Here is a 17,190-nt window from a genome sequence, read left to right as displayed (position 1 = left end):
TGCTGCGGAGCGGCTGGGCCCGTGAGCCATGGCCGCTGAGCCTGCGCGTTGGAGCCTGTGCTCCGCAACGGGAGAGGTCACAACAGTGAGAGGCCCGCGTACCGCCAAAAAAAAAAAAAAAAGGTGTATGTTAGACTATAAGTGAGTCTGAGTGTGACCACCTAGACCTGAGTTTCTGTTGTTGTTGTCTTTAAGACTAAATCAGCCTTTTTCATTATGAGTATAACATGTTTATTCCTTGGCATAACAAAGTTGAATATATTCAGCTGTTTCATATTGAAGGTGTACCTTTCCCTGTATGAATTCAAATGCTAAGCTTACCTGTCCTCTGTTAGGTGGTTTACATTACATCTGGAAAACCTTTATTCCCCTTTGCAGATATGGTGTTGGTCCTGCCACAGCGGATGTGCCCTTTTGAAAATGTCAGCACTGCCCAAAGAACAGGATGATGGCGTTTTACAAATCCAAAAGAACTTCTTGGATGGGTCGGTACTGTTGTACATTTTGTTATCGTTTATTTAGCTCAGTTTTTGTTTTCCGAGAAGCAGGGAACAGTTCTTGGTAGTTGGTCCATTTCAGTTTACCTGCTGATAAAGCACTTAGTGCTGGGGATACAGTTTAGAGTGGTCGCCTTTAATTTGAAAGGAGTCAGTGTAACATAATCATGAACACCTCAGCTGCATTGTTTTTAGAGATGCACACTGAAGCATTTAGGGGGAAGTGGCATGATTTCTGTAATGTTGACAGCTGTCAAATCTAGGTCAAGGTATACGTCACTGTTATTCTTTTCTGCTTTTCTGCATGTTTGAAAATTTTCAAAATTAAAAGTTTAAAAAAAAAACTAAACTGGATGAATAAAAAACAGAAAAGGAGTAGACTTTGGAGTTAAATTGCCTTGGTTCAAATCCTGGCTCTTTCAGGTGATAAACTTCGTAATCTTGGGCCGGGTGGCTCTGCCCCTTGTTCCTGCATCCCCACCTCTGCTGGCTGGGAGCGGCAGCAGGCAGTAATTGCCTCGTTGGGGAGGATTCAGTGGGAGCTCTTCACACAGATCTGGGCGCCCAGGAAGTACTCAGGAAAAATGAACTCTTTCTAACTCACGCCTGCTCTTCTAATCTCTTGTTACTTTTTGTTACCTAGAATTTATAAGACCATCCACAGGCCACCCTATGAAATTGTTAAAACTGAAGACCTGTCAAGCAACTTCCTATCCCTGCAGGAAATCCAGACGGCCTACTCTAAATTTAAACAGCTGTTTCTGATAGGTGAGAAGAATGCCGAGCAAAAACTTTCTGTCCGATGGGGAAAGACATGCCGTGTGGACCAGGTGAAAGTCGGTGCCATTCCCCTGGGTTCCTCATGGCCGTACACAGAGGTTCCCGGCCGTGAGGGCTGGTGTCACGGAGTGGAGGGACCAGTCACCACGGGGCCAGCTGCCCTCAATACACTTGCTGCCACCATTTTGCTCCAGGCTCTTGCCCCACTGCCCCTTCTCAGGGCAGTGAACACAGAGCCACCGTCCTCCTCTCTTCCTTCCCCAGTGGTGAGCGTTGAGCTTCTCCCTTAAAAGTTGTAGAACTGTGCAATCACCTGTATTCACCGGCTATTTTGTAAAGTGAATCATCTGTTTGTTTCCCTTAGTGGCTTATTAAATGGACTCCTCCCTCACCAAGTGGAAATATTTAATTTTTTTCCGATTAAGCATATATATATATTTTTTTACAGTGTAAAAAACATTCAGTTAATCTGAAATGTGCAAAGTAGAAAATGAAATATGCCCATCCTAGCCACCACCACTTCCCTGCCCAGGCTGGCCAGTGTGAACAGTTCAGAACTTGAATCAGATTTAATCAAAGTCAGTCACCTGTTGATTCTCTTCACTCTTGAATGAGTGTTTACCCTCTGAGATTTGTCACACTTATAGGTAGCTTTTCCTAACTTTGACTTTTTAGCCTAGTGGTCTGATTTAGGATTTATTCATTCATTCAGTCAACATTTGTTGAATTTCCATTATACACACTAACTATGCTAGGCATTGGAGATAAAGATGAATATGACACCAAGGGAAACCAGTGTGTACCTCTAATTAGAACACACTGTGCTATGTGTTATAAAGTAGGTTTATAAAAAGCAGACACCTGGCGGAGAAGTAAGAAATTGCACTAGCTGATCCAGGACTGCGATTCTCCACTTCTGATTTCACCATCCAGTACCTGCAGGGGTATCTGCCTTCTCATTGATTTGAGTTTGCAGCTCTGATGTGCAGTAGACTTCAGTACTGCATTAAGTCTGTACTACAGACTTAATTTGAGTATATAATTGCAAGTATTGTGATGAATGTTATAAAATAAAAGGACCTTTCCTTCCATGGGGTGGGTAGAGGTGAGTGTCCCTAAGCTTCTGTATCAAGGTGGGTTGGGAGGATTGTGTCTGGCGTGCAAGGTAAACGTGTGTGTTTAGGATTCCAGCAGAAGCTAGCTCTTCCCTCAGGCCTCCTTGGCATTAGGACGTGGCCTGTTGCATCTTCCTCTTCTAAGAGCAGCAGGCTGGATGTCGACTCTGTCTGCCTAAAGCATGTTACTCTCCTTGTTGAGTTACAGGGTGGACTGTGGCTTAGTATACAGATTGTAGGGCACTTTTTACTTGAGCAATGAAAGTCTATTTTTGACTACCACACCATTCCAGGGGTTTACAATTCAAAAACAATTTCAGCTGAAGGTTTGAAATGCTGGATTCTCAGCCTAGTCTGGGGCAGCGCCTCTGAACAGCACAGGTTTTACAGCAGAGGCACAGCAGCAAACAGTGCCTGACTTCTTTACTCTTTTTCTTTTTTTCAGATAATAGTACCGAATTTTGGGACACAGATATAAAATGGTTTTCCCTGCTGGAAAGTAGCAGCTGGCTTGACATAATCAGGTATTTCGAGGCGTTGTTTTGCTCATGAATTACACAGTTCTCTAAGCCAAAGTAGTAGAGCAGGACTTCCCTGGTGGCGCAGTGGTTAAGAATCCGCCTGCCAATGCAGGGGACACGGGTTCAAGAAGATCCCACATGCCGCGGAGCGACTAAGCCCATGCACCACAACTACTGAGCCTGCACTCTAGAGCCCACGAGCCACAACTACTGAAGCCCGCGCGCCTAGAGCCCGTGCTCTGCAACAAGAGAAGCCACTGCAGTGAGAAGCCCGCGCACCGCAGCAAAGAGTAGCCCCCACTCGCCGCAATTGGAGAAAGCCCACGCTCAGCAACGAAGACCCAACGCGGCCAGAAATTTTAAAAAAGTAGTAAAGCAACCTGACAAATAATTTAACTGTTTTCTATTTCACGGTTAAATATTCTTAGATGACATATTCTGTTCAGGGCTCAGCTGGATTTTACATTCATTATTTATTATTTCTGTGTACATCTGATAAGAATTTACAGACATGCTACCTGCCCATACAGAGATCTGCTCCCTAGACTATAGACTAGGGATGGGAAGCCTACAAAAAAGGGGACGTGGCAACCCAGCGTTCTAAATGAGCAGCAGCGCTCACCCCCAGGGAGGAATCTGGGGATTGAGAAGGGGAGGGATGCTGAGTTTCTGGGTTTGTTTTTGTTTTTGGCCGAGACCAGGGATGGAACCCACACCCTTGCAGTGAAAGTGCGGAGTCCTAACCACTAGACCTCCAGGGAATTCCCCGGATGCTTAGTTTTTACTGAATACCTTTTTAGAAGAATTCTGTATCGTATATGTCTCTTACCTATTAAAATTTTTTTTTACTGTCATTAATGCCAATTAGTTATTTTTCATTTCGGAGTTAAGTAGAGATTCCGAGAGAACAGAATTTTATTCCCTTTCCTACTTCCCATTTTGAATAGCTTCTGTCTGTTGCCCTTAAGTAGAGGAGAGGGCAAAGGGAGGCGCAAAACAGAAATGATGACAGGGTGAGAGCAGGGGAGAGAACAGCTCCGAAGAGAAGACTCCTCCCTTCCACCTAGCTCGGCATCCTGTCTCACATCTGCCTGGGAGTTTGTGCAAAGGAGCCTCAGGCCTCCAAAAACTTTTTAACAAATAGGTTTTGAGGAGCCTGCTGCACGTCCTTAATTTGAGTATATAATTGCAAGTATTGTGATGAATGTTATAAAATAAAAGGACCTTTCCTTCCATGGGGTGGGTAGAGGTGAGTGTCCCTAAGCCGGTGAAGAGCCCAGGGAGGCGCCACTGCTGCAGGGTTACCAGTGCAGAAGGCAGAGCTGCTGGCAGCGGCAACAGTCTCAAACGGAGCTGCGTCGAGAGAGACAGAGGGGTTTCAGGGCACACTGGGCCTTTCCAGCCACACCAACACATTTAGCCCATGACCTTGAGTTAACAAAATGGACCTGCAGCACAGCCTCCAGATGTGGGCGTTTCTGGGTCTTACTGGGACTCACCAACACACTCAGATACGAATTTGCAATAAGTATTTCTAGTTTAGGAATCACGTAGCAACATTTTTGTATCCATTTTGGAAATCCCTTCTGAAAATATTAAGTTTCTAATAAGCAGATGAGTGTCTTGCAGTATCTGAATAGCATGAATGATAATTTGTTTCTTTTTGGAGATCTTCAGCATGAAACGGTAAATGAGATAGAAAACTGAAGATCATGTCAGATGCCTCTAAATTTCTTATTCATGATACTAAGCTCAGGAACTAATATCTGTTTTTCTTGCCTCTCTCCTATGTAGACGCTGCCTGAAAAAAGCAATAGAGATTATAGAATGTCTAGAAGCGCAAAACATGAACGTTCTTCTTTTAGGTAATATATTTAAAGCACAAAAGGTGGTTTCCTTTTTCCTTTACTTGGGATTCTGTTTCTGTATATAGAGATTTATGTAAGTGGAATTGTCTTGTAGAAGGAATGAGCTGGTGTAGAAATCCTTCCCATTCTTTTTACCCTGACCTTGGAATGCTCTGCTTTGGAGTTCATTGTTATAGTTTAAAAATAAATTCTTTCTCTTGGAACTCGGCAGACCTATTCGCAGCCCAAGAAGGAATTGTTTGGTGTCTTTACCAAAGCTCACATTTCCTCATATTTTGAGGTTTTGTTTTATATTAACTCAAAGTTAAAATCTTTGGATGATCGTTTTTGTATGAAGAGACCCATGGATGGTTTCATTGTTATTTTTACATCTTTGTATCTGACAACTTCATGCAGTTGCCACCACGATTGGTGTGGACCATGATTCCCTTTTCTTCCGTGGACTTAACTTCCTGTACATGTGGACAGGATATACACACCCAGAATGTGTAAAAGAAGTGTAAACCTCATGCAACAAAGATTGTTGGTGGAATTGGTTAGATCTGAGCTAAAATATTATCTGCTGTTTTGAATATTTAAAGTTTCTTATAGCCCCATGCTTGACATTAAGTAGACTGTCTCATGCTTTCATACCCTCAGGCTTTTATCATTTTTCTGACACTCTCCATGACTGCTAGAATTTAGCTTCTGTGAGCAGACTGGAAATGTGTCCACCTGTGATTTCTGTACCTTCTGACTTAAATGTTAATACAGGCACTGAGCACCACCCATGTACAGAGCTCTATGCCTCTGCCTTCTAGAAGTTTGAGAGAGCAGGCCTAAGGGTGTTATTGAAAAAGATCTAATTAACAACAGCAGAACAGAGTATTGAGTAACTGGTGAAAAGGAGGGATAAAGGTTGGGGGGCTGAGAGGTGCAAGTACCCAGGGCCAGACTGCACCAATCCCAGAGTTGCGTAAAATGAAATGGGGATCTTTAGCGGGTGAGACTGAGCTCTCCCACACTCCTGGAAGGACTGCTGAGTTGTACCTCTGAAATCTCATTCTCTAGCTGCTCTTCCTAGGACTCGCATGTGTACTGTTAACACCCTTCATACGCAAGAAGGAAGATTCTCTTAAAAAATGAAACTTGTTTTGGAAGGTGATAGCACAAGAAAGACATATAAAAATCTGCTTCTTCTGAACCCATGTGTTCCCATTGTTTAGGCTTGTTTCCTGGAGGAGAAGTAGGAGCACAGTGTAAGCGTGGCTCTGTAGTGCTTCGTGACCCCGGGGTCAGGAGGAGAGTTTAACAGTGCAAACACCTCCCTACGTAGAATTTGTTCTGAAGTTTCTCTAAACCCACTGCTACCAGCACCATTGTCCTCGTGGATATTTTAAAATAGCACCTTGAGTTGCACTTCTTTGTGTAAAGTAGAAACCACAGGGATGTAGACCTTGACTTTTAGGACCTTAAAACTCTAAGACAAATGCACGGATCTAGATGTATGTTTTTATTTGCTATGAGTCATGTATGGTGAACCAGGATATGAGCAGAATTTTCATCGTGTGGGTTTTGTACCGTGCACTCCAGGGGTGGGCACATGGCTTATACTTACTGTGGAGAGTTTTTCCTCTACGCTAGGCGAAAGAAGCGGGCCCCTCTGTGCTCCCAGACAGAAATGGAAAGAGCCGTAGAGCTGAGAATCAGAGCATTTTGGTGCAATCCAGGAATGCTACCCTTTCTCCGAAGCAGAGGTAGTGGAGGAAAGGTGGCTGAGAAGCAGTTTTGCCTTGGAACAATGAGTTCAGTGATGGAGACCCTGACACACCAGCTGGAAGGGTTTTGAACTTGGTCTGTGGAGCCCAGCAAGTGCCATGATGTATATGATTGTGCCGTCATCGTGTAGCACATTTGGACCCCGCGTTCTGACAGTGGGTTTGCCATGCTGCATTTATTCATAAGTAACAAATCCATCTTTAGTGCCAGTGTGTGCTGGAACCAGTGCCAGCCAGGCTAGAAGCTATTTGTCTCTCAATCTGAAAACATTACCCTTTTTTCCCCACTGGCCCTGGCCTTTGGAGAATTAGAGCTTGACCGTCAGTGGGAGGCGCTGGTGTTGAGGCCCCTGCTGTTACCTTGCCTGTGCGAGCCCTCTGCAGCTCTTTAACACTCGGTACCCTCCTTCCTCTCCGCGCTGCTGCTGGGCCTCCCTCCACCCCAGAGGAGAACGCTTCCGACCTCTGCTGCCTCGTTTCCTCTCTGGTGCAAGTGATGATGGACCCCCACTGTCGAACCAGGTTCGGTTTCCAGAGCCTTGTCCAGAAGGAGTGGATCGTGGGCGGGCACTGCTTCCTGGATCGCTGCAACCATCTACGTCAGAGTGACAAGGAGGAGGTGAGTGTCCCCATCACAGACCCGGCAGCCATGGGGAAGCAGAGCCCCGTCTCTTCGTTCATCTGTCTTCCGACCGAGGGCTCCTGCCTGCAAAGTGCTCGCCTTTTAGGGGCTTGTCAGGAAGGCTGAGGTCAGTGCACTGCTAGATGCCTTTCAATGCTTGAAACACTATTGAAACTCTTCCCAGGGGAGAGGGGTGTTTATTAACAGGTGTGTTCAGAGTCTTCTCTTCTAAATTGTGTACCCCAGGGGGCTATTATATTTCATGGTGGAAGTAATACTGATTTGTAAAACTTAAATAAAAATGAACTCAGTGAGAGAGACTCCCACAGTTTCTGTTAATTTAGTCTTTGCAAAAAAAAAATGAACATTTAGGGTACAAGTTTCCTACAGAAAATACATAATAACGCAAAGTAAATTTTCCTTGCAGTAAACCCTTTCAAAATAAAGCACAGGGTTATGTGAACGCTATCCAGTACCAGGGCCTTCGCCATGGTAGCTGCAGATCTGGGCCTCCGAATTCAAGTGCTGGAGAGTTAGTGTCACAGTTCAGTTAATGAAAATGAGCCCCCCAGGTTGGGGTGTACTTGTCTAGGTTACAGCGGTGCAAACTCCTTTGGCTGCATTATTAACGACTGTGGAAAGAAAAATGAAAACAGGTGAACTTTAATTAGATCACCTGCAGAGGTAACGTATGCTAGCAGGGCGACTGGTGGTTTTTCTTACCCCAGGTAATAAGCACGTCTGTCTGCGGTGCTGGACAGCTTGACACAGGGGCTGTGGAAACAGAGACGTGGCTCTTGCCCATAAGGGCTTGGTGTGTCCTGGGAGACCCAGCCCCCTCTCACTAGGCCTGCAGTTTCTTTCAGGACTGTTCTGTACTCATCCGTGTCCCATTGGGCTGAATGGACATCACCATCTTTCAGTCTTGAAAGGGACCTTGCGTTTCTGAGATACTAATTTGAAAGGTTAATGGGACTCAAATAACATGACGGGCAGAAAGAGCTGATACTGTGTGGGGAAGAGTGTGCTTTTGTATATCTCGTATAGTTTGTATATCTTGAGAAAAGGGGGACTGACAGGCACCGTGTCTAGTGGGGCAAGAGCCCGAGAGCAGATCGGGTCTGTTTACCCAGTGCTGGGAGGAGTCACCCGTACTTTGTGAGTCCATTTCCCTGAGTGTACAATGAGGTCCAAACATTTTATGCTCTATTTAAGTATGCTCTTGAACATAAAACGAGGTGTGAAATAAAGTTGCCCATGTAGACCTTTCTTTTCATCTCAACACTGACATACTGGAGTTTTGATAGAAAACTGGGTGTTCTACTTTGTGATGTGATTGACACGGCACTGGACTTTGATTCAAGAGCTGGCTTCTGGGCTTCCCTGGTGGCGCAGTGGTTGAGAGTCTGCCTGCCTGATGCAGGGGACACGGGTTTGTGCCCCAGTCTGGCAAGATCCCACATGCCGTGGAGCGGCTGGGCCCGTGAGCCATGGCCGCTGAGCCTGTGCTTCCGGATCCTGTGCTCCGCAATGGGAGAGGCCACAACGGGGAGAGGCCCGCGTACTGCAAAAAAAAGAAAAAAGAGCTGGCTTCCCAGCTCCCGCCTCTCAGGAGCTGTGTGTGAGACCTTGGCCAAGCTCGGGAAGGGAGAGACCGTGACGTGACCTGTCCTGTCCACCTGACAGGGTCACTGGTGATTGCACGAGGAGCAGTTGGGGATGACAAGGCACCCTCGAAAACTCTCATCTCTACTATTAGAGGGCTTGCCTCTGAAGCTAATAAAAGAGGCCATCGCTTAAAAAAGTGCATTTGTGAAAAATGTTAGAGACTCATTTTTGCTGCTTCTGGCTTCTCTCCCGTCCTCTTTCTCTTTTGCGCCCTCATTGTCAGGGGTGTGGAGAAGGGAGTATCCACAGTATTTGAAGTAATTGAGTAGTATTTCTTTGTAACACAGTGCTACTAATGAGAAGAGTGGAATTCTTCTGTGGGGAACAGCATTTCATTTGTTGAGGTTCAGAGCTAGTGTTCCCTGTTACCAGGATCAGTTGCAGGTGCTCATCTGTCAGTGCTGATTGACAAGGAGATTTTTACATCATCTCAGGAATGTCTTTCACGCAGAGAGGTCCTGCCAAGTCCTGATGTTAATCCACGGGTGTGTGGTTTCAGTTGACCATATTTATCGCTGGGAATGGGATGGAGCTGAGAATGTGAATTGCCTGGAATGCGTTTCCCAGAGAATATAGTGCCCGGGAGAGGTTATTCCCCAGCTGTCGAGGTGGCTGCCCCGAACCCAGGACTGCTGGTGCCCCTCAGTCACGTGTATCTCGTTTTTACGTAGGTTCCCGTGTTCCTGCTCTTCTTAGACTGTGTCTGGCAGCTGGTGCACCAGCATCCCCCAGCCTTCGAGTTCACGGAGACGTACCTGACCGTTTTGTCAGATAGCCTGTACATACCTATCTTTAGCACCTTCTTCTTCAATTCGCCTCATCAAAAAGATACAAACATGGTAAGAGTCCCTCTTAGGAACCTGTGTATTGAAGAAGCCATGTCTCACAGGTAGGGTGCAAGAAGATTGATGATAAAAATGATAATTTTGTAACAGTGATTATATGCTGGGCCCTGTTCTGAGTGCTTTCCGGGTATTGATATTCAATCCTCAAGCACCCTGTGGGTCTGAATTATTATTATCCCTGAGGAGCTGCGGCACTGAGACAGTGAGTAACTCGCCCCGGGTCACATGGTAAATATTGGAGCCGGGAGCAAGTGTCAGAGCCAGGAATGAAGCAGATTAAAAGTTGTGTTTGTGAACAGGTCAGATGCCTTCTCTTCCACTTGCCCGATGCCTGGAGTGACTGTGAAGAGAGCTGTGGCGGAGCAGGGAAGCTAGGCTTTCACTTTCCGTCTTAAACGTCTTTAGTCTCCCTTGAGGCCGCGCTCCCAGGGCCTTAAGTCTGCGCCATCGGTGCTCTGACCAGCCCTCTGGGGGCCTCGGGGTTTGCTGGAGCTGGCCCTCCAGTGGGATTTTACCATATCCCACAGGGAGTGGGAAACAGAGCCCCAGGCTCCACTCACACAGCCTCGCTGCTCACCAGCTTTGTGACCTCAGGCGGTCACTTCCATTTTCTGAGCCTCAGTTTCCCCAAAGGTGAATTAGAAAACTAGGAGTGACCTCACAAGGGTGCCGTCCTGGGAGACTGCGGCTGACATGTGGCCCGCTGGAAGCAGCGCGTCCTGCCCCTCCCCGCGCAAAGCCCTTAGTGCAGTGAGCAGCCACTGGAAGGCTGGCTCTCAGGGCAGGCGGGGCGCGCCTTCCTGGGGCCCGTCTCCAGCACTGTGTTTGCTTTCCTCAGCCCCGCTGGAAGCGCCGTGACCTGTGCTTGTTTTGGCAGGGCCGGGAAGGCCAGGGTGCACAAAGCAAGCCTTTGAATCTCCTCACCGTGTGGGATTGGTCTGTGCAGTTCGAACCCAAAGCCCAGACGTTGCTCAAAAACCCTCTTTACGTGGAAAAGCCAAAACTGGACAAAGGCCAGCGGAAAGGAACGCATTTCAAAGTAAGATGTGCATATGTCTAACCCCCTTGGTCTGCGCAGAGATCCCCATGTCTGTAAGGATGAGAGTTACACGGACACAGTCTGCAGAGTCGAGATCGTGACGGGCAGATTGTCAGGGCCCCTGAGAATCCTTTGCCTTCAGCAGGCCAGCGTCTGTCCTGATGAGACATAGCCATTAGCTGAGTGTCGCCGGGGCTGCTGCGTGGAATCGAGCGTCTCGCCCCTGCCCGCGTGCGGTTGGTAGAGTAGAGGGGACGGCGATCACGGTGTGGGCTCTACTACGCCGTCTGTACCGGTTCACATCTTTAATAGCCAGGCGTCTCTTCACGCTAACAATGGTGTTTGCGACTAACGTGTTCTGTCAGGGGCCACAAAGTCTCTGGCACAACTTCCCGCATGCTGTTGGAGCTCGAAAACAGCCACAGACGCCCCGTAAGCAGACAGGCCTGGCTGTGTTCCAGTATTTACAAAAGCAGGCACCAGGCCAGATTGGGCCCGCGGGCTGTTGTTTGCAGACCTGGGCTGAAAACGACAGGCATCAAATTATTTGGGCCTCCCTTTAGATATTTGTTCCTGACCTTACTAGTTATTAACCCCGATGCTCCCTGGGTGATGCGTGATTTACATGGCATTTCCCATTCAGTCTCCTGACCCGGACCCCCTGCCAGCCCCCCGACCCCATGAAAGGGAGAGCGGGGTGGCCAGTCACAAGTCGGTGCGCGTCACTGCCTTCTCCACCACCATCCTTCTGATCCCGCCATCCCACGGGGCTCCTGGGAGCCCAGCCCGTCCTGCTGTGGGAGCTGGCTCCGTTCTCAAGGGGCTTGGGGACCCAGGTGAGCCACAGCCAGCACTTGCAGAAGGCACAGCTGCTGGATAACTTAGAGCTGATGCTTCGCCCTTCAAGGGTCCTCAGGCCCAGGCTGGGTGTTTGCCCTCCTGGCTCAACCTCTTTCCTGTCTGTTGGGCCAGAACTGCCCTGCGCTCCAGAACAGTTTGGCCGGAGGTCAGTTTTTGTCAGCGTGCTGTGCCCCCTGGTGGCTGCACACACACTTCCCGCCCGGTCAGGTTTGCGGAGCTGCCCCAGGCCCTCAGAGACGGAAGGGAGGAAATAAAAGCTCCACCCGGTAAGACTAGAGTCCATTTCTTTGCCCAGGCCCCGTTGTTCTAAGTGTCCCTTCTCCTTGTAGATGGGAGCAGAGGACCTAGGTTCCAGGAGCTGGCCAGTGGGAGAGACTTAAGCTGCAGGGTTGGGGCATCTCAGCTTGTACTAGCTAATGCAGAGCTGGCGCTGGGCCAACGAGGACCTGTGAAGCCATTTGGTGAGGCATCTGGGCGTCAGGCTCGGGGCCTCTTGTTGAGTGGACAGGTGGCCTTGGAGTAGTTCTGTAGAGACCAAAGAGCCGTGGCCGACCAGCACGATGCACTGCTCTGGGAATTACCACTCGTGACCATGGGGTCCACTCAGGTGTGGGGTCCAAGCCTCAGCCCTAGGCCTTGACCAGGCTCTAGGGGCACAGTGCTGTTCACACCTGGCCCGTCTGGAATGCTCCGTTCACTTACGGCTTCAGAGAGGGGCTTGCAAGACAAGGAGAGCTCTGTTAAGAGTCCAGGCTCTGGAGCCAGACTGTGGCCGTGAAACCACGTCTGGCACTTGGTAGCTGGGGCCTTTGCAGTTGCTTAACCTCTGTGCCTTAGTTTTCTCGTCTGTAAAATGGGGCAGTAATAGTGACTTTGAGAACTGGGTAAGTGGTTGCATGTTAAGCGCTGAGCACAGAACCCAGCAGGCAGTGAACACTCTGTGGCTCTTAGCTTCCACCTGCTTCCCCTGACCCCTGACCCACCTGGATCACTGGAGAGAAGAGGCTGGCCCCCGACTCCTGGCCTTCGGCTCTCCTGCCCCCAGATGGAAAGTCAAAAATCCTGGTCATCTCTCACTTGGGGTATTGTGAATGGTTTTGCTTTCTACTTTGTATTTTTATTGTTTTTCTACATTCCATAATAAGGAAATATTTTTTATAAGGAAGAACCACTGGCAGGAGCATGTTAGGGAGTTAGGAGGCTAGCCCCAGAATAAAACTTTTATCTATTCTGATTTCAATTGGATACCTCAGGGGCAAAAGAGTTGGAGAGAAACAGCTTCTCCTCAGATTTTTACCTTCTCCTTTGGGCACCAGGGGTCCCTTGTAACCGTCTTTACCATCTTCACAACCCTTTCGCAGTGCATCCCCAAACACAGTACCTTGCTTTGGCTGCAGGTGGAGTTACCGAGGAGGGCAAAAGTGTAAATGCTCTCACATTTTCTACTCCGTGCAGCTCATCAGAGAGGAACATCCAGCCCGCTTAGCCAGTCCTCAGGTTTCTTTTGCTCCCGTCTGTCTCTTTGGCCGGAATCTTTTTGACTTAGGCTTGACCTCCACTGGATGCCCAGTAGCCTACAAGTTAAGCCTACAAGTTATTTCATTGGAGTGACAGGCTCTTCAGGTTGTCGGCACCACTTCCTCACAGGTGGTGTTCAGAATATTGTGAAAGTGAACACCCTAAATTTCTCAAAGAAGAAACATTTTGCTCCTTTCAAAAATGAATAGGCCTCATCCCCAAACTCCCCTAAATCATCATCAGCCTATCTTACCTTAAGCTTGTCCTTCACAAGTACTTAACGCCCCGCACCTGGTTTCACCCATTTGTTTATACACCCAGTGTGCATCTGACACGTGCATTGTGGCATAAACAAGAATCCCCTACCCGCCCGCCGCTGCTTTCTCTCTGCGTGTGATAGCGTCGCAGTGAACTTACGTTCACGGGGCAGTTCTGATATCTCATGACTTCGGTTAAGGCAGGATTCTGCCTTGATGGGAACAGCTGTCACCGTGCTGTCCGGCTAACCAGAGAATTTTATTTGTGTTTTCTCTCAAAGCATCAACGACAACTTTCTTTGCCACTCACCCAATCTAAATCATCTCCCAAAAGAGGATTTTTCAGGGAAGAAACAGATCATTTAATTAAAAACCTTCTGGGCAAGAGAATTAGCAAACTGATTAATTCCTCCGAGGAGCTGCAGGACAACTTCCGAGAGTTCTACGACAGCTGGCGCAGCAAGCCCCCCAACTACCACGGGCTACTGCTGCCTCACATCGAGGGGCCAGAGATCAAAGTGTGGGCCCAGCGCTACTTGCGGTGGATTCCAGAGGCCCAAATTCTGGGTGGCGGCAGAGTGGCCACCCTGAGCAAACTCTTGGAGACGATGGAGGAAGTCCAGCGCCTACAGGAGAAAATCGAGGAGAGACACCACAGCCAGGAGGCCCTCCAGGCAGAGGCCGCCTCGCTGCTGAGGACCTCGGCCCGCCTGTCCTCCTTGTTCCCTTTTGCGCTGCTGCAGCGCCATTCCTCCAAGCCAGTCCTGCCCACCAGCGGCTGGAAAGCTCTGGGAGATGAAGAAGACTTGGCCAAGCGAGAAGATGAGTTTGTGGATCTAGGGGATGTGTGACTGGTCTGCTCAGTGGCAGTAAGAGAGGAGTGTCACAGGCTGAGGCAGGAGCCAGACACGTCTGCTGTCTGCATCGGGCCGTCACGCTGAAGCTGACTGCTGGGAGGAAGCCTGGGCCTTCAGGAAAAGAGCTGGTCCTCATTTCCCACCCCACCCCCCATGATTCTGAAAGACTATGCAGTTAAAACCATAGCTCTAGTATTATTAGTGGAAAGGAGTTACTGCTTGACCCATAATACAACTGTGGCCAGTGTCTTCTGCATTAGTATCACACAGACCCTGCAGTAGCTGGTTTACTACTTAGAAAGGGCCTTGGTAAGATGTGCTTGGACTCCATACTGTCTTCAGATCTTTGCTGTGCCAGCGTGATTTATCCAGTCGTCGGGAGTAGTAAGCGTCTCTCTAGCCCATCTCGGCTCGGAACAAGTCCAGCTTTACCTGATGTGTGTGGCGAGTTGAGAGATTCAAATAGAGGTGTTTAGATGTATGGCCTTCGTTTCCAAACCTTAGCATCTTTCCTTTCTGCGTCCTCTTGCCACGCGTGTCACTATCCTGACGTTTCTGAGCATCCTCAGGCTGTGTCACTTTATGTGGGACGGGGGACTGGCTCGGGGGCCGGCAGCCCCGGGTCCCCCGCCTGCTCTGTACCACTCGCCACTGCCCCTGCACGCTGCCCACCTTGGTGCACGTGGTCCCGGGATCTTGCTGCTACACCTGTTGGGCAAACTGGGGGACTCCCTTTGGTTTGCCCAGAGGAGCTTCCATTTTTCTGGAGGCGCGCAGTGTTTGAAAGCAGTTGCTTTGCCTTTTCCTAATAGCACGCCGGGGCGTCAAGTGTCTGTGCCCGCCGTCCTCAAGACGGTTTCCCCAGATTCTGTTACCTTATAGACTGCTGAGTAGGATCGCTGTTGAGCGTAGCTTTCGTAGGGAAGCGGTCAAGCAGAAATATCAGAAGTGATGGTGATCACATAGTACCTCAGCGATTTAAAAAGCCATAGAAGAAACTTGACTATGCCTGGTAACCTTCCTGGATCTGCTGTCTAAATGATATATATTTTTTAAGTGCAGGAAAGTACACTTTGTAAGGACCAGTTTTTTCATTCTCCATGGAACCCTGTTCAATTCCACAAAAGGAAGGGGAAAGAAATTATCTCGCATTAGAATGTTTCCTATCGAAAGTTTGCCTTTTATATCCATTCGTTCTCCAGTGTAGATCCCAATTTGAATACTGCCTGTTTAGAAAAACTTTCAGTTGCTTAAGGGCAATAAGAAATTTTGAAACTATTGACAAAGAGGAGTTTCTCGGTTTGCACTGAATCGTCTTTTGTACACACAAGAAATTGCTTTGCGGTCCTCCCCACGCCATGACAGTGGAGATTGAGTGGAGGGTAGAATTCATGCATCTGGGGCCAAACACATGCCCAGTCTTGGTTGCCTTAAGAGTCTCACTAGTAAGGTCAGTGTTGGGCTTGCAGTGGGGATTTTAAAATGACCCTAGTTCGTTGGCTACCTTCTTGTACGTTCTGTGGGCCTTCTTAAACTAGCACTAACCTCCCTTCCCTGCCCCACTGCCTCCCAGGTACACTATGGAGCTAACTAGTTTTGTTACCATATTATAATGGGAATATTTATACAGTAGCCTCTTCAGTCTTAAGATCTTAGTAATTTTCATTCCAAAAATGCCTGGTGTGATGCTTTACACTCCATAAGGTATGGTTTAAAGGCACAAGGTCACGGCCCCTGTCATAGTGGTTGAATGTGCATTGAAATATTTTTCTATGATTTTTTTTTTATAAAATTACGATAGAAAAATAAGCTGTTGTAACATGTAAGGTTATGACAGTTTATGTATTTATATTTGAAATCAGATTTCTATAAAGCTGTATTTGTGTACAGGATTCTCAGTGGGTTTATATATTGCGACATTTTTATTCAAGATTGAGATGTGGATTATGCTTGCAGTAAAAGCTGAAATGAGACCATTTACTTTGTCTGAAATGCTGCACTGTGCCCGTTTGGAAATGTACATTGACTTCCTGTATGTAATATCTTGAGTTTGTTTATACCTCCAAGTTTTTACACTGAAGATAAATTAGCTTTAATTACATGCAAAACGTTTTTTAAAAAAGGGAGTAAGCTGTTGGGCTAAATCTGTATAAATGTGCTTTTTATTTTCTGGATGTACAATGAGAGTTTATACTTGTATTTCACTGCATCATATCCGATGGCAGAAATTAAAGCACAATTTACAATCCTGTATTTGGTGTGGTTGATATAACTTGGAATAATTACTTTCATTTAGTCAGTGTGTGTGTGTCTGTGGGTGGTCGATTGGTTGGTGGGTGGGTGGGAAACCAATAACCAAATAAAGATTTGGAATTTCAGGAGGAGATCAAATCCTGTGACGAAAAATAAAATAAGGTAGGAGCCCTACAGGGTAAGTAAAGGGAAAAGGTTTTTTTAATCCCTGAAATTAAATATCACTGCCTCTTTGCTTTTGTGGGGATACGTAAAATGATGATTCTGTTATTTTGTGGCTGGAAGGGATCTGAGTTCAGTTAAACTATGGAAGAGAGAAGCCTTCGCTTTTCCTCCCAGAGAGGATAAGCACGCTGGCCTGGCTGTGATGGTGTGTACGAGTAGGATTTTTTTCCTCATTCGCCAGTTTAGCGTTTACTAGATTGAGACCTGTGACTTGTGGTGGCTGGGAAGTTCCTCCCTCCTCTGCCCTTTCCTGCCCGTGGCCCTCTCCCTCTCCGTAGCCCTGCTCTGCTTGCCCTTCCCCTGCTGTCGGCCAGGCCCAGCCTCCTGCGTGGCAGAGCTGACTCTGAGCCATGCCTGGAACTTCATAAGCCCTCACTGCTGCCCCACTCCCTTCGGATGTGTCAGTTCTTTGATACTTGTATTAAACTCCCAAGTGTTTAGCAGTTCTCGCTCTACAGGCTCGCAGACTCCAGTCCTGTTTTCCACATTTATTAACCAGCTCTTGGA

At 47.7% G+C, this 17,190-nt stretch overlaps 1 protein-coding gene across 1 annotated transcript in view; it reads left to right on the top strand.

The window, feature by feature from the left end:
- Nucleotides 1-16,456, top strand: part of MTMR12 (myotubularin related protein 12) — a 64,952-nt gene extending 48,496 nt beyond the window's left edge. Inside the window, exons 9-16 of the mRNA XM_024755781.1 lie at nt 379-485; nt 1,141-1,265; nt 2,838-2,916; nt 4,708-4,778; nt 6,985-7,157; nt 9,500-9,667; nt 10,551-10,712; nt 13,630-16,456. Coding sequence (XP_024611549.1) covers nt 379-485; nt 1,141-1,265; nt 2,838-2,916; nt 4,708-4,778; nt 6,985-7,157; nt 9,500-9,667; nt 10,551-10,712; nt 13,630-14,199 — 1,455 coding nt within the window. The 3' untranslated portion in view covers nt 14,200-16,456. The remainder of the gene's footprint in view (nt 1-378; nt 486-1,140; nt 1,266-2,837; nt 2,917-4,707; nt 4,779-6,984; nt 7,158-9,499; nt 9,668-10,550; nt 10,713-13,629) is intronic.
- Nucleotides 16,457-17,190: the final 734 nt, after the last annotated feature.

This window comes from Neophocaena asiaeorientalis, unplaced genomic scaffold, assembly GCF_003031525.2.
Source record: "Neophocaena asiaeorientalis asiaeorientalis breed wild unplaced genomic scaffold, Neophocaena_asiaeorientalis_V1.1 scaffold93, whole genome shotgun sequence".
NCBI classification, from domain to species: Eukaryota; Metazoa; Chordata; class Mammalia; order Artiodactyla; family Phocoenidae; genus Neophocaena; species Neophocaena asiaeorientalis.
The sequence above is the reverse complement of the archived record's forward strand: the minus strand, read 5'-3'. Positions and strand labels throughout refer to the sequence as shown.